General features: G+C 46.0%; 2 protein-coding genes across 4 annotated transcripts in view; both read right to left on the bottom strand.

The window, feature by feature from the left end:
• LOC122620331 (probable low-specificity L-threonine aldolase 2) lies at nt 1–3101 on the bottom strand. Its single transcript, XM_043797745.1, has 6 exons — nt 3032–3101; nt 2413–2629; nt 1345–1419; nt 868–1276; nt 473–609; nt 1–414 (listed from the first exon to the last, which is right to left on the bottom strand). The coding sequence occupies exons 2-6, from the start codon at nt 2624–2626 to the stop codon at nt 95–97; spliced, it is 1155 nt and encodes a 384-aa protein (XP_043653680.1). The 5' UTR covers nt 2627–2629; nt 3032–3101; the 3' UTR covers nt 1–94.
• Nucleotides 3102–3306: 205 nt separating this feature from the next.
• The window catches only part of LOC122619175 (extracellular serine/threonine protein CG31145), a 65658-nt gene continuing 45777 nt past the window's right edge, over nt 3307–23187 (bottom strand). For 2 of the 3 annotated variants that reach the window (XM_043795931.1, XM_043795932.1), the window contains exons 8-17: nt 20602–20880; nt 14155–14279; nt 13051–13129; nt 12246–12338; nt 9640–9883; nt 6978–6986; nt 6420–6500; nt 6053–6165; nt 5078–5218; nt 3307–4660 (exon numbers count right to left, since the gene is read on the bottom strand). In XM_043795931.1, the coding sequence (XP_043651866.1) occupies nt 4462–4660; nt 5078–5218; nt 6053–6165; nt 6420–6500; nt 6978–6986; nt 9640–9883; nt 12246–12338; nt 13051–13129; nt 14155–14279; nt 20602–20880 (1363 nt within the window). In that variant the 3' untranslated portion in view covers nt 3307–4461. The remainder of the gene's footprint in view (nt 4661–5077; nt 5219–6052; nt 6166–6419; nt 6501–6977; nt 6987–9639; nt 9884–12245; nt 12339–13050; nt 13130–14154; nt 14280–20601; nt 20881–23187) is intronic. The other variant, XM_043795933.1, reaches the window with a different exon arrangement.

Here is a 23187-nt window from a genome sequence, read left to right as displayed (position 1 = left end):
TTCTTTTGCTCCCTCCACATCTTTAATTAAACGACAAAATGCAAAATCTAATTGTGTTTGTCTTTCCAGTAATATTCCAAAGAATTACGAAAGTCTAGCTCCTGGGCCACTGCTTGTCGTACTGCCCGATGACGTACTTCAGCTTCCTGATGGCCAGGTCCACTTGCTCGTCGTCCACCTGATGGTAGAGCACCACTCTCGCAAATGCCCAGTCCCGGGCACTGGCCTTCACCACGATGCCGGCTCCATTCTTGTCCGTCACTCCGGCCTCCACTTCGCCAGCATCAACGATGCTCAACCGGGCGGAGAAGTCACTGGCCGTCAGTTTGGGTTGGGTTATCTCCACCAGCAGGATGTTGCTCTGCACAGTCTCCAGGTCCACGGTAATGTTCGGACTTTTCAGTTCGTAAATAGCTGTGGAGCAAGTTGATATTTATAAGTGTGGAATTGTGTTAGATGTGATGACACTAACCGTTGGCAATTTTCTTGGTGCGCTCGTGATCTTTGCCCAGAAGTGGAACCACTTCATCCAAGGCCACCAGTCCAGCTGCTGCCAGCACTCCCACCTGCCGCATGCCGCCTCCCAAAGCTTTGCGCAGTCGATGTGCTCTAAGATTAAACAATTAAGTAAAATTAGTAAGGCCACCTACAACTGCGTAACATTTAAAATTCCATTAAAATGAAATAAAGTGCAAAATAATGCCATAACTAAGATACAGTTACCAGGAACTAAAAAGGGACCGGAGCTAAGCACCAATTTCCGTAATTCTATTGAAGTATCGGAGGAGTCACCGGATCCGAAAAAGCAAATAAGACCCAGGCAAGCAGCGTGTTAGACACCGATGCCGTGGGCGGGGTTGAACTCACTCCGAAATGAAGGCCTTGGTGCCGACTAGCACGGATCCCACGGGAGCCGATAAGCCCTTGCTGAGGCAGATGGATACCGAATCGAAGTCGCGGCAGATGCGCTCCACTCCCACGCCCAAGGCGGTGGCCGCATTGAAGACCCTGGCGCCGTCCATGTGGAGGGCGATGCGGGCGTTGCCAGTGCCCACACCCGGCTGACGGACGAGAGCAGCTAGCTCGTCGAGGAAGGCCAGGGGCACCACTTTGCCGCCGCAGATGTTGTGGGTTTGCTCCACCACCACCAGCGAGGTGATGGGCTCGTGGCAGTCATTGTGGCGAATCCTGCGGCGCAGCTCCTGCAGACTGAAGGTGCCATCCTGCTCGTTCTTCAGAGTGGCTAATTGGACTCCGGCCAAATGCGAGGCGCCACCTAAACGTGATTAATGAAGACGCTATGGAGTCCTGGTTGTGTCCTGGCGGAGTGTTTGCTATTCTCACCTTGCTCGTACAGAAAGATGTGCGATAAATCGCCGACCAGGGCCTCCGTGCCACGACGATGGCAGTGAACCATAACTAGGGGGAATTATCAAGGGAAGCATTGCAGTATTCACTTGGCTCGGGCGTTGGATAATCAAGGATTCAACCACAAGCTTTTCGGTTTAACTCTGAACCCATCTTTAACACGGAACACCTAATACCGGCTTACTAATTGTTACTGATCTGAATAGCACTAGTTTAGGATCCCTATCGTTTCCGGAAAAGGTTTTATACACAAAGCAATTCAAACATTTGCATAACACCCATGGGAATTTAGCACCTGGTCATTTAATAGATTTTTGATTAGCCTTCAAGTGTACTTAAACTTGCTAAGATAAGGCTGAACTATTATCAGTGTGGAGTACCAGCTGGAAACACCAGAATTTTATTATGATTTGATAATGAACGGAACTAACAGAACCTTGTTTAAGAGTTCATAAAAGAAAAATCTTAATTAAAATCCAGGAGGTACTCTTATAAAGTTCACCTTTTATTGCCGCATACCCAATGAGCAACCCTCTGGAAAAATTAGCACAATCACGAGAGTTCTGAGTGCAGCAGTTTTCTTTTGAATAAAATGCAAACTTCAAATTCCATTAGAAATATTAATTTGAGAGAATGCATAAATTACTCCAGATTGCGATGCCCAAAGCGGTAACTCCTTGCGATGGCGGCGTCCTTTATCCTTCACTTCTTTCACTTCTTTCAGTTCTGTTCCCTATGCTCCTGCACACGTCCACGTCCACGTCTAATATTAAAGTCTATAAAAATTAATGTTATGTTTATGGCTGCCCTTAGCCTTTACGATAATGTACCTGATGCATGATATGAGCTCTGCTTTCTTGTTTCTTTCCTTCACCTTTTCACTTGGCCCACAGCCACACCCACAACCAGCCACCTTTTGTGTAATCTGAGACTGGCCTCGGTTTAAACTAATAAACATAAGCGATTCCCCACTACGGAAGCCCACTAACAGAGACCGAAAATGAGCCGGGGTTTTATTTACGACTCCGGGCAGTTGCCACTCACTTGCCAGTAGATTTCCCATGGTGCCGCTGGGCACAAAGAGGCCCGCCTCCTTGCCGAAAATGGCCGCTGTCCGCGCCTCCAGTTCGTTGACGGTGGGATCCTCGCCGTAGACGTCATCCCCGACCACGGCGGCGGCCATCCGGGCCCGCATCTTGTCCGTGGGTTGGCTGACGGTGTCCGAGCGCAGGTCAACAACGGCGTGGATGGAGGTCATTTTCTGCAAGTTGATTAGCTCGGTTATTTGCATAAGGTGGGCTATGTTGATTTCCCTTCTTTATGGCCAGCAAATCCCCCATGGAATCGCACTCGCACTCATTTACATTGAGACACGTCAGTTGCACTGCCTTAAATAATTGATATGGGCAGTGGGGCAATGGAGGCGATAGGCGGTTGGCGGTTGGGGACCCAACAACACCAAAGAAAAACAATCACTTCGCGACAGAGACACTCGATTGGAATTGGCATGTGCTGCTTTCAGCGATTGCATAATCATTATTTTATTTTTAACACTTGATCTCCCAGCGGAGCTCGTGTATTCAATTCAACTCTTACACACTTAATTCAATTTGTCAAAAAAAAAGGCACACATAAGTCAACAACAAGCCAGCAGAGAACTCACTTGGAATCCCAATTGATAAAAATGTGTGAAAACAAAACCAGACAACGTGCTCGAATAAGAGCTAGTGGGGAACTGACCCCAACAGCTGCTAGATGGCCTTCCTTATATTCATCAAAGAGCAAGCTCCAGCAGAGAACCCTACAAATTCTGTTCCCAATTGAGCGGCGATCGCGTAAATTACAGGGAGAGAGCATAAATACTTACGCCATGCTTTTAAGCCCTGTCCACACTGCGTTTCTTCTGAGTTTCAGGAACGAAACATTGAGAACACAAGATTTCTTTGGTACTTTTTTTATTAATTACATCAGAAATTTTCACTAAAATTTTACTATGTCTAACACAATTTTGTTTGTTGTCTCCTCATAGTTTTCACTCACTATTCACCTGTCTCTTTTCTTGGCCAATCAATGTTCGCTATCTCAACCACGCAAGGTACAATTGAAAAACGTTACAATAATAAAAACAAATTTAACTTAGCTATGTACTCAATAATAGTAATAATTAGATTGTTAACAGTAGTTGTTTCTCATTTCTCATTTCGCATTTGTTTTGCTTCCGACATGATGAAGTACATGATTCTCGCTCTGGAACTGATTGGACTAACTAATAAGACGATCCTTGAATCGGATAAAGCTACGCCTGATATCGATCATAATGTTAGGTGGTCAACTTACGAACTAAACTTGCAACAACTTTTCTTTTGAGAATGGGGCGGGGGGTGGGGGAGTTGGGGCAGCATTGCATACGAGAAAAGTGTATGCACATAGTATGTGTGTAAAAGTCATAAAATGTATGAAAAAATTATAAATAAATATTTAGAAAATAGTTTCAATTTTGTTTTTTTTTTTTGTAGTTATCCTTTCAGTTTTAGTTCTTGTTGTTTATGTTTTATAGTCTTTTAAACAAGTTTCCTTCTGGCGCACGCTGGCAAAATGTCAAGTTTTGCCCTATATTAGTTTTTACTTTCCCATTCAAGTTGTTTGCACATTGCGTCTTCGCTTCGTTTACTTTTGGCACCCACTGTAAGCGTACGATAGTGCTCGGTTTGATTTGGGTGTGCGATTGGGTGGGAGGTACTCAATTTTCATTGCCAATCAAAGCATTTTCCAGCTGCCCGACACACACAATCTAGGTGAAAGAATAAACATTAGTGTGAATTCATTTCCGCCCTCATGGCCTCCTTATCCTTTTCCATTTTCTTTTCTAATTTTGTGTTTTTCTTTTTCTTTTTTTTTGGTATGTGCAGAAAGAGCGACAGGGTTTCCTTCACTTAGGACGTTGATCTTTTTCAAAGACCGATTGCCACCAAACATTAACGCTAATTGATTTTTGTTTCAGTTTCAACACACAGGACACGCGACTAACAGCTAGGGGATTTAAACTAATGCTCTAGGATGATTTGTGGCCTCACGCCGGTCGCCTCCTCATCGCTACGAGGAGACGTCCGCCTCGGATCCGTCCACGTCGCCCGGCGGATTGCGCTTTATGCAGTCGCGTATGCTCTGCAGGATGATGCCGGTCCGCCGGTCCAGGGCGTCCAGGTGCGGCTGCCACAGCACCGGACTCACGGGGTCCTGGCTCAGGGACTCGCTCATCAGCTGGGACAGCGTCTTGGGCCCATTGTGGAACCTACCAGATACACAAAACAACTCATTAGAATAGTGCAAATGAACAATGTTTCCTACACGCATAACAACTCATTTCTGTTTTTCAATGTCTGCAGCTATTAAATAATATATTGACAAGCAATTGCAGCTAAATGTTGCAATGTCCAATGGCTGAACTTAATTAAAGCAAATCAATCTAAACAGCTAAGTGGTGTTTTGATAAATACATTACAATATATTACTTTAGGAACCGCACAACTAAATTTCACAAGAAAGCAGAAACCGCTTAAAGCTTGATTGAACTGCAGCATTTGTCAATTGAATGTTATAAAGTTATATTTTGCATATTAAGCAGTGCAGTTCAAGGCGAGCCATTTGGGTAACTCTTCCTTTAATGCAAAATTTGTATTTATATATATAGATCTACATATATACTCACTCCAGCAGCTTGACGAGCGTCGCCTTGCGTATCAGGCAGCACTGCAGCACGGGCGCCAGGATGGAGAGCTCGTCGTGGAAGGGCCGCCCGAAGCCACGGCCGTGGTCCAAATGCAGGGGGAAGGTCTCGTTGCCGTAGACCCTGGAATGCAAACGAAAGCCGGGTCAAATTAGAGTGAATTCGGCAATCAGCCAGGGCAGGCATCACGTTCTCCACCCTCTGGGGGGGTTCCTTTCCTGGACGCGACTGGCGGCGGGCATAATTGCCAGGGTGCCGAAAGTGGGTGGCTAGATGGCAGCTGGCAGAGTGGCATGGAAAGTCAGGAATGAACCAGGTCGAGCCACTATTTTGGGCCAGGTGTTAGCCGGGTGCCAGCGATGACATCGCCCTAAGCCCAACAAACGCTTTTGCATAACAAACAATTTAGCAGCAGCAGCAGCAACAGCAACACAGCCAAGTCACCTGGCACCTGGTCTCCAAAGAGCCGGCATCGATGATGTGGAAGTGGGGGAGCGTTGAAGTGGCGGCTTACAAACCTGGAGATGTTTTGCAACCTTTTGCAGGCGGCACTGAAAATATCTTTCCAGCTGCTGCATCTGCATCTGTGGCCACGGCATCGGCATTGGCATTGGCTTCGGCATCGGCTTCAGCTTCAGCTTCGCCATCAGCATTGGCGGCTGCTTGGCATGCAGGTGCTGGCATATCCCTGGCAAATGCAGGCGCTTAGGCGCACACGGGGCGCATACGTAACGTGCCAAAGGCGGACCGAGGATGCGAAGGCAGGAAGCCAACAAAGCCATGTGTGCGGAAATAAACCGATCGCATTAGTTACCATGCCAAGGACATAGATACACACTGCACCCAGACGCAGACACGGACACAGGCACAGACGCAGTGCCCCCACATCCGGCTTAAACCTACATAGCCCATTACCCATTGCCCGTTGGCCCATGCCAATACCATAATACTACTCACTTGAATGTCTCGTAATGATGACGATCCATGTTGCCAGTGAGGAAATCAAAGACGGCCATGTCCATAAGGTCGTACAGTCGCCTTCCATCGTCGTAGGGCGGAATATCCCGGACCTAAGAGTGGGAAAAAAGGGAAAATCAAATGCAAAATTAAGCTGCAGCTTGGCCAGCGATGTCTTAATTAAGTCAGCTCCAGTCAGAAGCGTTGCCCGTCCCCGTTTCCGTCCCCGTCCCGCGTACGACCACAATAAAAACATTTGCATTTCCATCGAGTTTAAATGCAAATTAAATAAAAGAAACCGCAGCACGATGGGGCACTAGGACGAGCACGAGCACGAGCACGGTCCGCACACTTGGGGCATACATACCAGGGCACAATAATTGGCATCTGTCTCCCATTGGGCCTTCTTCCTTTTGTGGTAGGAGCGTCGCCAGGGATGCCGCCACAGCTGTTGGGTGAGAAAGCAAAGGACGACCGGAAATCAATTCGCATTCTTGCAGGCCGACAGTAAACCGCTTACGCAATCGCCCGAGTAATGTCTGTCTCAGCGAAAGCATTTGCTTGAATATGTACGCTAAGAAATATAGTTATCTAACACTTTAAAGTAACGTCTTTGAGTTCTGACTGCCCTGAGATTTTACCATCAAAAATAAAGCTCATTTAAAGATATTTCCTACTGCTTTGATGCCCCTTAAAAATCAAAGTAAAGTATTGAAACCATCATTTCAGTAACCACATTGCACTTTTTCCCGAGTGTAAAAATAATAATTTTGCTTTATGGCTGCTTTGTCCGACTTCCTTGCGAATTCTTCCAACTGCAGGCCAAATTAATTTTGTTTAAATTAAATTATGCTGCCCGCACTGAAGGCGGGCAATAAAACTTTAGTCTCGACCGCTGCGTTTCCTCTGAGCCACCGCAACTTACCTTTCGTCCCTGTGTTGCGGGGTCAGGGGGTCAACAATGGCGACAACAACAACGACAACGACAACAACAGCACAGAAACAGGAACAAGAAACAGGATCGGAAACAGGAGCAGGAGCAGCAGAAACAGGAGCGGGAGCAGCAGAAACAGGAGCAGGAGCGGGAGGCGGCAATACAACAAATTATATATGAAATATATATATATAAAAGAATTAAAAATATGAAGGGGAGCAGAGCGCACAAAAATGCATAATAAAAGCTCGGCGCGTTGGGCGTTTAATGCTGAGTGGGCGTGGCAGCGGCGCAGGCGGAGTGTGTAATGACCGGAAGCTTGGACCAAAACAGGAACGCCCCCATTTTCATGTTGGGGTTGGGTTTGGGTTTGGGGTTTTCCCGCCGCTTTTCGCGGGGTGGTTGAGGGGCCGAAGAATGCAGCAGGCGGCGCAAAGCAAAGCAAGGCAAACAGAAAGCGGAAAATGCAAACTTGGGAAAAAGCAACAAACTACTACGAAAAAAATGAGTGAAAAAAGCAAACATAAAGCAGAAAACCCAGGTAAGTTAACGCTGCCATGGTGACAGCGGAGCGGGGGGATTCTCATAGCGCGCTTTTAGCTCCACTGTTCACCTTAGCTTAGCTTACCAAAAACGCAAAAGCAAAAAAAAAATATGCATAAATCAAGCAAAATTAAATTTTATAAGAGCAGCGGGAAATGGGAAACGCGCGCGCTCGCAAAAAAAACATAGAATGTGAGGCAAGCAATTTGCAATTTTTGTTAGCTTCGCGTTAAATGGACTTGATAAGTTTGGGAACCCCATGGAAAAGCTTTAGGATGCAATGACTTTTATGGAAATGACGCCCCAAAGTCAGCGGACTCTCATGGAATGCAATTACCACAGTTCTATTTTATTAACCGCATAATTAAAGCATTCAATTAAAAATGCCAGCCAAAATACTTTAGTCATTCTAATGAAATGAAATGCCCACTTTGGGTTTGTCATAAACTTAAATGTATTTGAATTGTGTGCAGTGGTGATGTTGCAGTGTTAAAAACATAAAATGGGTATCAAGAATAAATGTCTCAAGTAACTTTGTTCGATGGTACTAAAGCACCAGCATTTAAGCCAATTTCTGTGTTTCAAGGCAGCTCCTCTCCAATTAAAAGGAATTTATAGATGCTTGAGCTCTACTTTTTATCCCAGCTGTAATCTAATCAATTGTTTAGTTATCACGATTATTTTTCCCTTTTCTTTCGGTCCCTGCAATTTAGTTACCCGTAGGATCCCTCTTAAATGAATTCCCAAAGCATTTAACAAGCGTGCAAATCAAATTTGCAACTTAATTAAAATTCTGTTCAGTTACAAAAATCTCCTCGTTGTTTGCAACGCAGGGGAAACAAAACTTGGCCAGGCCGGAAAAGGAAAGTAGGAAAAACCTGAACAGCTCAAAGGGTGGGCAATGGGGGGAAAAACGGGGAAGAAATAGGGCTGTGTGCAAGAGGAGAAAGAAAAATGATCTCTTGTGCATAATTTACAGTTTTGCCTTACGCCAAATCTCAAGTATACACTTAACCATTTTCTACTTGTAAACTGTTTGGAGAGCAAGCCGCACAAAAAAAGAAGGGGGGAAATAAAGAGAATTATTCCTTTGAGGCTTCGGGGCAGGGATACTAAAAAAAATATATATATAAGTATATAGCTCTGCTCAAAATGGACTAAAAATAAAATGCCTCTGCTGCGGCAAATCTGAGGGATGAGTCCGGCTGAACCCTTTTTATGGCCACAGCTCGCCAACCGAGACAGTCCCGAGGTTCCGAGGATCCGAGGTCCTGAAGTGGACAGGACTGGACTTTAATTTTTCGGTAATTTGCATTTAAAAGCTGTTGCCGTTTTCCCTTTTTCCCACCCTCACCACCGCTCGTGTTTTTTTGCCGTTGATGGAGTGGACTCTAGAATTTATTAACGCCAACGACTGAGTCCTGGGTCCCTGCATTTTATATTCCATTTTCCGCTTTACCAGTCGCTGAAGAACTGATACAATATTTCTGCTCTTAATTCAACGGCCAAACGAATGAATGAAATGCGAATGGGATTGGGAATGGGAATGGCAATGAAGTGGCTCACTGGGGAGGGTGAAAGGTAAACGAGTCCGGCATCCGCACAAACAAAGGATAAAAGGCATGCGAACAACAGAAATTATGCAAATTAAAAGTGAGTTCTTTTGGGCCAGCCAGCCAGTCAGCTAGCCGGCTATTAAAAATTCCCTCTAAACCTTAAGTGAGTTGTTCTCATGGCTCATGGCTCATGTATCCCTAGGAACTGACCACCACCTCGCCCATCGTCCATAGGCCATTGCTCACCTGTTGCGAGCCACATGGGCAGCCCAAAAAGCAAACAGCTAACGAACTAAGTAAATAAAGTGATTTGTTATTTGGCCAGGCGCACGAATGTGGTAATGAAAGCGGGCAGAGCATAAATTGTAATCTGGCACAGTGTTAAAGCTGGCCGTGCATTAATCAAAAACCACTTAGCCAGGCCCACAGACATGATGCCCATACCATGTCATCCCATCCCCATCCCATTCCATCCCAACCCACTGGCATGCGTGCTGGATGGTGGATGCTGGATGAGGTGGCTGTGCAATGTGGAGGCGGGATACGATACATACCTTGCGATTGCCCGACTCAAAGTTGGGCAGGAAGGCGGCGAAGGAGCCCTCCAACATGTCCGGATTGCCGCAAATGGCATGCGAGGTGTCACAATAGTACGAGCACTTGCCATGGAAGCATAAATTCAGCGATGGCGAAACAAAGAACGTCTTCAATAAATTCTCCTCGGCCAGTTGATAAATTTCGGTCGTAATGTTCAGTGTACGACCGGCCACGGGCATGGCGCGCCGGAATCCCAGGATCCTGAAACCGGAGAAGAGGTGCAGAAAAGCGGTTAACAAAATGCCAAAAAAAATACACATAGTCGAGGCTGACGAACGGAAGATATCCTGTAAAAATACTCTTGCAAAAACCAAACGAAATAATATTAACACAAAAATTGTTAGTATGTGAAGACCTCATATGCCTTTGTTGAATTATGTTGCGTGTACAGTATACCCCATATGTTCTATGAGTACCCTGTAAAAAGCGAAACATCCTACGAGAAATAAGAGCTCGGCGGGTAAACTTTTTCTTAATGGTTTGTGGGGGCGAGGGAAACAGACTGCGTGTGAACCGGAATGCGTAATCAAGAACAAGAAAAATATTTGCGGCCTGTTGTCAGGGCAACAAACGGTGGGGAGTAAGTAATACAATAAGGAAAATAATTTCTTGTTTATTTAAGGAAACCAAGCCGCCCAACAATTGTGCTAATTTCGTGAAATCCGAGCCTCCTTTGCTTTGTTTTCATCAATCAAATTACGTTGGTTGCCGCGCAGGAAATATACCTCGTAGCCTATTAATAAATGAAGATTTCATCAATCTTTGCGACTAGTCACGGTTAATCTCGTTCGATCTGAAAGGGTTCGACTGGGATTTATGTGGATGTGGATGGTCAGACTGACCAGAAAATATTATCGAAATTATTTGGCAACATGAAGCATGTTCCATTGTCTGGGCATTGGCATTGGCACTGCCAGCCAGCGAGGTCAAAATGGGAAAATGCTGTAAATTTCCATCACCCACGAGGAGGCACTCCATCACACGGCACACACGGCACACACAGCACACTCGGCACACACAGCACACTCGGCACACTCAACACACTCCACACACACATGTGACTCCATTAGAGGGCTGACAGCTCGAGTTGCCAATACTCGTGGGAGTTTTGGCCAGCCAATCGACAGGAGAGTTTTGAGCCAACTCGATTGGAGGATATGTGCGGCATGTGCGTGCGGCTGGCAGCCACAACAATTACACAAGTTATGACGCCTTATCTAAACTCAAAAATCCCCCGGCAATTAACCTGGCCGTCAAAGTTTTGTCAAAAGGCAAGCAGCTGCTAACTATGCAGACAATTTCCGTCTAAATTACGGCAGGACATGTCAGGCCACTTGGCCAAGTTAATTAGCCATGAAAGGGCGCAGATAGCCAGACTGTTGTACTGGCAGTCACTGGCACTCAGTGGGGTTATGTGGCCACATCATTTACATGAGTTGTGCTTTCACTTTTGGCGCCACCGCCACCAAGCTTTTTGCCCTTTGAAAAATATATTCTTAAACATCATTTAATGGCGTCGTTTGGCCTTGGCCACCCCAAAAACGGGTAAATGTATGGACATTTTTTATTTCCCTCTGCCCGGCCATCATAAATAATGAACATAAATTGACTGCGGTCTGACCTCAGCATGTGTGTGTATATGAGTGTGTGTGTGTCAGGATTATTGGGATTCTAATCGCCGAGGGTCAGGCATCCAAAGCGTTATAAATTTGAATGCTGGCCATGGGATCGGTTCACCGGTTCACCGGTTCACATGGCAGACAAATTGGTTAATTTGATTGCTTTGTCGTGCACTAAAAAAACGAATAACTTTCAAGGGGCCATAAAGTGGAAATGTGGTAGCGAAAATAATTTGAGCACGGCCACCCGGAATTTTACTATTATTGGCCAAAGGAATGACTATTATTGTTAGGAAATACCTAGAGTACTATACCCTTTTATGGGCACTATACGTAAATACAAACATTTGTTTAATTAAAAGGTTTAAGCTGAAAATGCTAACAATAGCTATATTATTCTAAAATACCTAACATGGTTTTACAGTCCATTTTTTTCACAACTTTATGGCAACTGAATGCTCTATTAACTATGCCATGATAAAAAAAAGGATTATAAAGTGTATTTTTTCATAGCATTGAGAACAATCCCTTTTTAGTCGCTTAAAATTTTATTTCAGGTATTTTCCGGCCGTCTGCAGAATGCAGTCTGGTTTGCCTAATTGAATATTTCAAATTGATTTTGCACAATATTTTCCCGATTTCACCGATTTTCCCGATTTCCCCGCCTTTGTGCTGCGGTGGGAATCCGTTCAATGCTCACCATAAATATTTACGTATAATTGAAAATTAAATTAAAAATAAATAAGAGTATGCCAGACATTTACACGATGCCTGGGCAGATTTAATTCGATCGAGCGATTTCACAACGGCATTCTTGTGCACTCGAATGCACCCGATGAAAGTTCACCACTGGCGACGAGTTGCAATGCAAATGGCTGGCAATGCCAATGGAAATGGAAATGGAGGGGAAGGGTAGTAGTATGGTAGTAGTATGGAGAACTCACCTGTCCAGGTGGAAGGCGGCAATCTCGGCGTTGTGGCGCTCGTAGTCCGTGAAGTAGAAGTGGTTGGGCAGCGTTTGCTGCTCCCGCGGAAACCTGTGAAAAGCAAAAAATGCAAAAAGCAAAATGCAAATTGCAAATGAGCGGGATCAGAGGTGGGGATGCGACATAATGAAATGAATAGAAACTGCGGGCTTCTGTCACCAGCTTAATGCATTTGCGTGGCGCCACTTTGAATTTTCCCACGGTGCACCTGCATTGCTACGTGCCATGTGCCAGCTTAATTACTTACACGAAAGGGAGTGCTATTAAAAAAAAAAACGAGGAAATGTTCCTATATATTTATTTAAAAAAAAAAAACAAAAAAAAACGAGAAAAGAAGAAGGGCTTTCATTTAAATTGCAAATGAATGGCATTATAAGGACACTTTGGCAGCTGCGCTGAAGGCAGAGATGGCAGTGGTGGCAGAGTTGCAGGAATGGGCAAACCAGCACACCAGCTGACCAAGCCAACGCGTTTAAATCTCATTAAAAAGTGCATGAATGTTTTAAATTTGGCGAGCAGCTTGAAGTGCCGCCGCAAAACGACGGCAATGGACGTGGAATTTCCATCGACAGGCCGCAGGAAAGTCAGCGCGAATAAAAAGCGCAATTTTATTTACTCGACTGTGCGAAAAGTGTTGTCGACAAGTGGGCGAAAGTTGCATTCATTACGGGCTCTTACGGGTGCGTGCGGGGAAATCCAAGGGACAAATGCATTAAGCGGCGACAGACCGGGAAATCTTCGTCCATCCGTTGGCCAAACTCACCGCATCGGCTTCATTAAGGCCTTGATATCGTTCGGGTACTCGATGATCAATTTCAGCTGGGTGCCGCCCTCCTTTTGCACTGCGAAAACGGAGAAAAGACAGTGGAATGAATGAATGAATGTAAATTAATCAAGCACTCGCAATTAATTGAAGCAAAAACCAACAGAAACCAGCAAAAACCAAAAATTCATGTAATTCTCACATCAGCGATCACTGAGACGGCAGTCCGGCTTTTAAAATTGCAAACCGAAGCGAGCGGACTGCATAAACAAATTACACTCGACTAAATACCAATTAAAATGCATTCAAAGAGCACACAAATATTGCGTAAACGCAACCGCACAAAGGAGCCTCAAATGAAACCCGCCTTGGCTTGCTTTTTGCGATTTGTGTGTGCGATTCAGTGTGTGAAGTGAAGCGAAAACTTGGCTCATTGTAGTTCTGGGCCCTGCTGCTTCCAGCTTCCAGCTTCTGACCAGCTGACTGACCGTAAGGGCACATACAATTCATTGGAATTTATTCTTAAGCAAACAAATGAAAATTGGCCCTGTATTACTTATGAATTATCTCTCGAAAGTTGCTCTAAAGCCAAAGTGTGGCGTGTTTGTCTGCGTTAGAATGCGCCAGTGTACACGCGGCGTATACGTGATAAATGCCAGGCAGAACAAAGCCAAAGTTGCAGCAATTATGCTGCCACAGTGTCATTGTTGCCACCCCTTGCTCTATCCCTCGGTTCTCCCTTAACTGCAAATGAGTTTTCTTTTCGCAGCTCCGAGCAGCCGCTGTTAAAAGTTTATTATTAATAAATTATGAGTTTAATGAATGCGCTGGAAAAACTTTGCTATGAAAATAGTTTCGCAGTGGCACCTCAATAAAGCCAGCGCCGCCAAGCTCTACATAATTGAGTTAAATGTGCAGCTGAGTCTCCCCTCTTTTTTACACCCCTCTTTTTTACACCCCGCTTACCCTTTTTGGCCTAAGGATCGAAGTAGGGGTGTGCAGGGGGTGCAACAAACTTGGCCAGTATTTATGACTTTACAATCCCACAATTGCCGAACGGCAGAATGGAACGGAAGCAGCAGGAGCAGGAGCAGACTGTCTTACCAACATGCTGTATTGGCAGCTTGATCATGTCACGTAGCACCGCATCCACCAGAGTGTCCTGCTCGCCGTACAGCTCCTTCTTCGTGATGCGCAATTGGAAGCGCTCCAAATTGCTGGCATTTGCACTGCAAAGAGACAGAGATGGGAAAGTTGTTCGGGTTCAGGCAAAAGGGAAACAAAATGGCACAAATGTAAGTAAAAATCGAGCATCGCAGCCGACAGAGGGCAGGCTGTCGTTTGCAGGCAAAAGGAAGCCATAAGGACAATCAAGCTGCTGACTTACACTCAAAGTAAATATTGCAACTAATAATGCCTTAAACTTTTGCATAATAATAATGACATAACCATAAAACTCCCTTTCTGCCTTATTTATAAAAATACCAGAAGTTACTTAAATTAAGTTAAGTTACTTAAGAACCTCAACCAATAGTTCCCATTACTTGCAGTGAGCAGTGGGTTTTTCGCACAGTGCAGCCAGTTCTCGGGGCTCCCTCATAAGTATGCTACGCTTTGGGGCTGCATATCAAGATTTCTCACATTGATTTGTCAAAGCAATGCCCTGCTTCTTTTGCTCCTTCGGCTCCTTTTTCCTTTCTTTGCCGCTGCTGTCATGACAATTTGGTTTGCAAATGCCAAGACTCCCCCACCACCATCAGCCAGCCGTAATCTTTGGTGGTCGATTTTTCCTGTTGCTGCCAGACACTACTACTAATACTACCACTACCACTGGCAATTGTCGGAAAATATCTTTTCCTCTCCGATTATGCTTTGCACTCCACGTTTGACATGTGCCGCTCGCATGGCGAATGCTTTTGTCTTAAGCCCCGGCAGTTACGCTTTCAGATTTAGTCCAATTTGTGCTGGTTAAGCACTGCAGGCCCTGCTGCCAGATTTTAAGCTGCAAAGTGCTCTCCATCGGCATTAGCTGTCTTCCCCCGTCTCAATTCACAATGCACAACAATTTATACGAGTATACCAGTAGTGTCACCAGTAGTAGTCACAGTCACAGTTACGACAAATTGAAATGCAAAACCCTGTACTCGCCTCGTTGGTCAGTGAAAAAGTGGCAAACGGTGGCAAACGGGCGGCGTTGTCAGCTCCATTGTGCAGCAAGTTTATCACGATAATGAAGTCATATCCGTTCCGTGCTTCTCCCCCCAAATGCTGTGCTCAATGGCGTCTACATAACTCATTGTCCTTCTGCATCTTGCTCCACTTGCTCCACTGCCACCCACTCCCGACTCCCAGCCCATTCATAATTTGCCCACCGACTTCTGTTATACTTCAGCGCCTAACCCTTTTTTCGCCGCCTGCGATGGTCTTTGTGCGCAGGAAGGAAACAAATGTCTGGCAGACAACCTTCTCGTGCCCCCGGAATGACTTTCAATATATCAGCGTTCTATGGAAATGGTGACAACTTCCGAGAACAGCCAACAGAACATCCCCTTTCACCTGGCGGCTTCAGGCGTCAGGCGTCAAAGTGCTCGCAATCCGGTGACAATGACCAGGATTCGCAGGCCAGAAAGAAAGGGGCCCACAGAAGTGACGAAGGTTCCATCAGGTTCAGGCCAAGGCAAGCAGATTCAAGTCAGCAGGATTAAAGCTGAACGCAAGGGTTGAAAATTAGAATATAATTGCTTTTAAGTACGGAGTTCAACCTGTCATCTGACTCGAAATGCGGTTGCTCGCCCGCTCAAAAATAAAATTTTGAGCATTGAACTTAAATAATATATAAACATTTGTTATATATAAAGTAAGGCACATTAAGATATTGTAGCTCTAAACTATTTGTAGCTTCCTATGTTTCTTATATAGTTATGTTGCATCGGGATTTAAGAACGAACTCATGAGCTGCTTTTGGCAGTGTGCCCCAAAGTATGCTAAGCAACGTGTTCGCCTGGCACAGTCAAATTTCAGCTCATGCTTCATTTGTCAACTGCGGTGGAGCAGCCGGAGCAGCTCGGCCAATGGAATCTGGAATCTCCATTCCCGAGCAGGAGCTACGTAATTGATGAAGCCGCCCGAGCCGGACACTGACTAAGCACACTGGCCGCTGTCCGCAGAATGGCCATATGTTGCTGCGAGTCTGCGGCTTGCTCCGAATGGCCAGCTGTTGCATTTGCAAGGCCGGAACTACACTGAAACACTGAAACACTGGAACAAAGAGGCAGAGAGGCAGAGAGCGCCAGCCGAGTGGAATTCAAATCCCATGGGTAATTGAGTCACGTAAATCAGTTGCAGCGGCCGGCAGTCAACAAAACCCGAAATCGCATTACAAGAGAAAGTGGTGCAGAAGGTGGATCCAAAAAAGAGAGAGGGGGGAGGGGTAGGGGGTGGTGCTGCTACCGGGAGCGGAAAAGGGAAAAGCACGCCAAAAGCGCACGTGACACGTGGCCCACAAGCACATATCGCGCCAAACATGGTCTTACAAACGCTGACAACCGCAGTGACAGTCGGCCAACAGCCCCCCTCCCAAAAACCACCCACTGTCCTTCAACCACCAAACCCCCCATGACCCCCCACCATGCCCCCCAATTCCAGTGGTCTAAGCCCGCGAAAAACTTTGTTATGCAAAGCGTTGACAGCTCAACGACGATGACAACAACGTACCGCAGCGCAAAAACAGAAACGCTGCGAAATGCACGACACACAACAAAAAAAAAAGAAAAAAGAATAAGGAAAATAATTGAAAAAGAGATTTTCATATAATTGGTAGTACCCCGCCACCACCTCGGCCGCATCCCTCGGCAGTTGCACGTTCCTGGCGGTTACTCGCGTCAAAAGTTTACTTTGAGTTATGTTTAGCGGAAATTAAATTTATTTATGTCAGCGATGCGACGACGGACGTGGAAGGACGTAGAAGGACATGGACGTGGATGGGCTTCACTCTGAATGACGCTCACTAATCAGCTTAATTGCGCTCGGTTTGACGATTTGACAGGGCAGGCGGTATCCCAAATTCCCAAGTGCCGCAGTCCTGCAACCCGCTGGCCAAGTTGGCCAAGTCCTGAATCCTGCGCGTCCTGCATGGTAGCGCTGCCATGGCAATGGCCGGGAATAAACTTTGCTCACAGCTTAATATTATTTCGCGAATTTCAGCTAAAGAGCAATGTGAAAAGCGGTGTAAAGATAGCATAAGCCTGGATTTTGCTTAACCAAAACTATGTTACAGGTAACCGAGAGTTGTGGAGCTTAAAAAATGGAATGGTACCTTGTTTTAAAGACTAGGCTACCTGTTGGATATGCCAATTAAATATTACTCATTAAGCAAATATTAAATTGCATTTTCCGCGGGTTTGGAGCTCCGCACTTGGGAATCTGGCGACTGAGGTAAACTTTCTGGCCGGGATTATGAGTGGCCGAGTGACTGGTTTGCTACTGCCATTGCTGGTGCTGCTGTTATCCTTGGTGTTATACCGCCGCCCGCCAGGAGTGGGTACTATAATAACAGCTGTCAGCCGGCATGTCCTGGCCTTTGCTTAAGTCCCACCGAACCTCCCCCCAGTCCCCCAACCCCTCCGCCGCCCAGCTGCCTAGATGCCCCGCAAGTCCGCAATTATTTTGCCATAAGAAAATGTCAGTAAAGTTTCGCAAACGCGCACAGTGCTCCAGTGTTCCAGCAGTTTTCTACCCGATTTGCCCAACATTCTCGACTTCCCCCACAGTACTGCCAGCTTGGAGCAGCTGCGTCCTGGCCGCAGCCACAGAGCCGCAAAAGTGCTGCTTAGATGGAGAGAAGGAAAAGTTTGTGCGTGTGAAATTCTGCGGCCGCCAAGACCAACGAGGAGCCATCGAAATGGACGGACGGACCCGGCGACTGCAGCACGGACACTTTTGAGCCGAGTTTGCAGGGGGAGGAGGAGCTGGGCCAAAAGGAAAGTGAAATTAAACTTATATTGTAGCCGGGGATAAAACTTCGGCGGCGGCAAGAGCGCGAACATTAAAACCAATGACAGCAGACCAAACTGCAGCTGGGATCCGCGAAAAGCTGATGAGGAGGGAGGTGGGCGTGGTTGGGATTGGGGTTGGGGCTGGGAAAACTTACACTTCCACTTCCATTTCCACTTTGCCATCCGAAATGTCAGCAAGCTCTCGGAGTTTTACACACTCGTCGACATCGAGCATAGTCTTTTATTAGCCGGCGTTTGCAGGATTCTCAGGATTCGCCGGATTCGCATCCTGACCGACAGCTGGTGAAACTTCTGCTGTTTCTCCCTTTTTAGCCGGGTGTAATTCGCTCGAAATAAGATTTCTGCCACCGCTCGGCGCTCGGCGCTCGCAATTGCAAGCTAATTAAAAATTTGTCATACTAATTAAAAGCGACCCCGGGACTTGGGCTGATTCAGCAGGCAACTTTGTCGTAATTATATACCCCACTAATGCCGGACAGCCATGTACCTGGCTCCTCAGCTGCCGCTGGTGATAACTCATCTAGTCTAATTTTTAGGCACATTTGCATTTTGTCACAATGCATTCTATTTTTTTTGTTATCCCAGTTACCTGCAGTCATTTCTTGGCTGCATTGTTAGCGGAGCTCTGGGCCAAAAAGTGCTGACTAAGCCGCCGGCTAAATGGGACGAGGATATGGGAGCACGTCGAGCATGTGGGGAGCTGCTCGGCGACAGAATTTTAATGAGATATCGCCGGGAAAACGAGTGACAGGCGACAGCAGGGGGCGGTGATGGAGCCACAGCATCTTGATCCTGTTTTCAGCCAACTCAGATCCTTCCATCTCTTTTGGGTTGATTAGTTGGAGGAGGCGGAGTTGCAAGGATTAGCGTTTCACTGCAATTGGTACTAGTAAGCATCACATGCGGCACTTAAATGGTTTTCAAAATGAACATCCCAGAATTGGTTTGATGGGATTACCTTTTGTTATTTTGTTAATTTTGCAAAGCCCAAAGTTGCACACTAAGTACTAAGTAAAAACGAAGTGCCATTTTGTAGTAAGCAAGTGTTTTAATAGAATGACTTTCCCAAAATTTGCACTTTGCTTGCAAGAGCATCCGCACTTCTTGGCCCAGCTAAGCCAGGTAAACCTGAACCTTCAGCCTTCTTTTTCAGCTTTTTTCTTTACCCTGCACATTTACTGGCAGCAATTTCGCTTGTTAATGAAATTTGCATTTTGCTACGTGCGACACACCAAAACAACGCAAAAAAAAAGAAGTAGCAAACTTTCCGGCTTGCTTTTCGGTGATGTGCTATAAATTAGAAAATCAAGCATTTTATGCTAATGCCGACGCCCACACTTGGCCAAAACCAGACAACAACCACCCAACCCACCAACCACCCAACAACAAGAAGAGCAGCAGCAACTTGACAAGTTTTTGCCACTTTGCATTTTAGCCATTTTAACCATTTTCGATTTGCCTCACTTTCTCCGCAACTCCCGGAATTTTTGTGCAACTTCAGCTGGGACCCAACGTTGAAGCAACTATTGAAGCAAATGAAATTACTCATACGCTACGTATTCAATTTTGATAAAAACCAGCAAAACGATTCGCCAAACGCATTGTGAAAGGCAAAGGGAAATCGCTGAAAAGGACCGGGCGGAAGATGGAGAAAACTAAGCTGATTACCGAAAAGGAAAATCAAATGAAAACTCGTCGAAATAAATTTCATTGCTGTCTCAAGTGTGCGGGTGGGAAAAACCGAGTGGGGAAATGGCAGAGATGCCGCCAACGGTGACGCAGATAACCGATGGGGATGCTGGGTGCTGGTGGGTGGTGGGAGGTAGTGGAAATCCACATTGATTTCTTTATTGCACTTTTATTTGATTGTGCTCGCATGAAATTACGCATACGCCATGTTGAGACAAGGCAAACTCTCATCAACGTTATCGGCGGTCGGCATCGGGGCAGAGCAGTGAGTGGAGCTGAACACTTGCCACCGGCAACAACAATCAGGCAACACTTACCAGCGACAGATAGAGACATGCCCGTAAAGATCTGTGCACCGAGAACTTTCTGGGGGGCATACACTCAGCAAAATGCATAGCTAAAGTTGGCAAACCCTCCCTAAATGGGGAAATCCACTGTAGTCTTGTAAATAATGCTTACTATCATTTAGTTTAAAGACCAGGGTATCTTATTTCCGCAGACACAGTTATGTTTTCCTCAAGTGCACGGGCTAAATGTCTAAAACGTAAATGTGTCACGTAAATGGAGCGTAAATTTCAATAAAAATCATTTCAATTCCGTTGAATCCCGAAAAGTGCCCGTAACTGCTTGCTGCACTCCCACGCTCCTTTTTACTACGACTCCTCCCCGGAACCGTAAAACGCCCCGCCCACCTTCACTATCAATTACCACGTAGCCGTATAAAGTGGCTCGGGGGCGCAGAGTACAACACAAATGAACAAAAAAGCAAAAAAAAATTGTAAGCATTATGTCCTTCCGCTCAGGGAAAATTGAATTTTCTCGCTACTGGTTTTCATGTGCCACTCACCTGGCCTTGCGGTGCAGCATCTCGGCCAGCGTGGGATTGTCCCTGCTCACATCCGGCGCATTGTCCACAATCACATGCGAGTACTCATCGCTGAGCAGGTGCTTCTGCAGATCCGCATACCGATCGTGTGGCGTTGGCTTCCGCGTCGACGTGGTCCGTGCTGTGCCGGCTGCAGCTGCTCCGCCCGAAGCTCCGGCCGCCGCATCCTGGCCACTGGTCGCCGCGCCACTCTGGCTCGCCCCCGCCTGTGTGGACGCCTCCTTGGAGCCCGAGGAGTTGCTGGAAGAGATATGAGCATTAAGATGAAACCGAGAGTACCACTGTTAGAAAGGAGCTGCATGAAAGTGAGTTAAATGTACAAGAAAAACCAAGGCAAAAAAAAGAGGGGGAAAAATTGCCATAATTAGCGGAGACCCCAGAAGCCGGGTGCTCTTGACAATGGTGCGGGTGGCTCTCGTTGCTAATTGCAACTGCCAAGTGGCCCACTGCCTTTTAGTGGCAGCCATCGAGCTACACTGAACTGAAGCAGCCTAGACAGCTAAGTGCCCCCTGGCCAGGCTCCCCAAGACACGCACTTGCTGCAGGTAAGCAGGTAAGCTGCAAACTTTGTCAGCCAGGATTTTAGTTGCGTTTACCTAAGACGCAACACACCCACATCCACACACCTACACCCACAAGCTTAGACACACATGGGACTCTTCACTCGACTGCAATAAACTGAAATTGCAGGCACTTCAAGGGGGCCAAACCACAAGCCATACAAGTTGGAACAGTGGCGACACCTAGGGGACATGCCTCTAATATCAGGTAAATACTGCACACTTTGGCGCACATTATTTGCACAAGTTTCTTGAGACAATCTGAACATAAAAAAGAGTGGAGACAAATTTCTCAACAATTTATAAGTTTGCTCTCTGTATTAGACAACTCTCAACTTTAGTCTATCTATATGACAGAGATTTGTATTCACATCCATTTGTATGCTCATATTTCTCTCAAAGTTTGCGCAGTATTTCGCCAGCCTAGCCCACTGTCCTGGTGCTGGTAATCAGCAGCCGTTTAGACAGCGCCTGCTTCAGACAAAAAGAGTGCTTGAAAAATGAATTAAAGTTTTTGAATTTGTTGCATCCATTTTGCCATTTTGCCATTTTGCTAGCCTTGACTCTTAACAGCTCTCGGCGAAATGCTTGGCATCTAACCTGGCTTGGCCGGATGCTCCGTTTCCGGCCCAGTTTCCGCCTCCACCTCGTTAGCATATGTATGTACGATGGATGTGGAGGTGGATGTGGATGTCCCGGGAAACCGAGAATTATGCACCAGTTGTGTGACCATTAAGCCAAATGACAGCACTCGTGTGCACAGGCTGAGCGGAGTGCACATCATTAGGCCAGCATCTCGAAATTTGTGTTTTTCTCGTAAATTGTCGTTTTGCTCAAAAATTCTCTCATATATATATATATTTTTTTTAATTGTATCCCAAGTTTTTGGGCCGAAAGTCCTCTGTCTGTCGGCGCCTTGTCTTATCCGTCAAGCAGACAGGTGTGTTGCACACACACACACAGACATACACACATGTGTGTGCCGGGTGAGAATGCAAAACTTTTTCAATTAACAGTTGCCAGAGAATGTCTGGGCCAAGACAGCAGATAGGCCAGCGCAACAGCCAACAGCCGAGAAGCTGTCAACATTTGCCATTTTCCCCCAGCTCGCATGAGACAATATCTGGGCGGGTGACAAAGAGGCTTTTTCCACGGCTCCGGGGGCTTATTAAGAATTTTCCGACGCAATGAGCCTGGGCGGATTTCGCGCGTTTTCGCGCATTTTATTGGCAGCCGCATAATGCCACTTTATGTGCTAATAAGTATTTAAGTCTCCCCTTGTGCAGCCACTTGCAGGAAGGGTCCTCCATACTCGTATTTATGCGGCTCGTTCAAAATTGTTTCCGTCATAAAGGATATACATGTACGCATATGTATAGGAGGCAGTAGTGTTAACCCTCTTTTGTTTTCGACTGCACTGATCGATGGATGTGGCGTGCACTTAATTACACTTTGGCGAAGGCGAAACTTTGCTCATTAAAGTGGTGCCACGTGGTGCGCGTAACACTGGCCACATAAGCCGGCCATGTGCTGCGGTTAATTAACCAGTCAACTGCAACTGTAATGGCAATAGACGGCCGTGCAACAAATGCAGGGCGACAACGCGCCGCCAGCCACAGGATCATAGGTGATAGGTGATAGGTAAAAGTTTATGCAAGTCGAAAGCTGTGACACTGCCAGGGGTTAATGGATGGATTTAAGGGAGTCCTAATTGGATTTGGGTGCGGCATTTCCGGCTGCCGTCCATGGAAAATGCAATCTTGTCAAGTTCATGGGTGGCTATTGCTTGTTACGTTCAAATTGTTCCGAGTTCCTAATAATTATGTAAATTAATTACCTAGTAATTACCTAGCTATAGATTATATTGCTTCTTACGTTTAAATTGTTCTCAGTTCCTAATTATGTTAAATCGAATTATGCTAGAATCCATTTAAGTTTACCAAACCTTGCACAAAGTTAGTAGCTTAAGTTAGTGTGAATCTTGATA

The sequence above is a fragment of the Drosophila teissieri genome, chromosome 3R, assembly GCF_016746235.2.
Source record: "Drosophila teissieri strain GT53w chromosome 3R, Prin_Dtei_1.1, whole genome shotgun sequence".
In the NCBI taxonomy this organism is placed as follows: Eukaryota; Metazoa; Arthropoda; class Insecta; order Diptera; family Drosophilidae; genus Drosophila; species Drosophila teissieri.
This window is presented reverse-complemented; position numbering and strand designations above follow the sequence as displayed.

Bases quoted from the DNA above. Each gene is read 5' to 3' on its own strand.
- LOC122620331 (XM_043797745.1), bottom strand. From the start codon at position 2,626: ATGACCTCCATCCACGCCGTTGTTGACCTGCGCTCGGACACCGTCAGC. The intron at 1,420-2,412 runs GTGAGTGGCAAC...AATTCCCCCTAG, and splicing joins CATGGGAAATCTACTGGCAA to TTATGGTTCACTGCCATCGT. The intron at 1,277-1,344 runs GTGAGAATAGCA...AATCACGTTTAG, and splicing joins CATCTTTCTGTACGAGCAAG to GTGGCGCCTCGCATTTGGCC.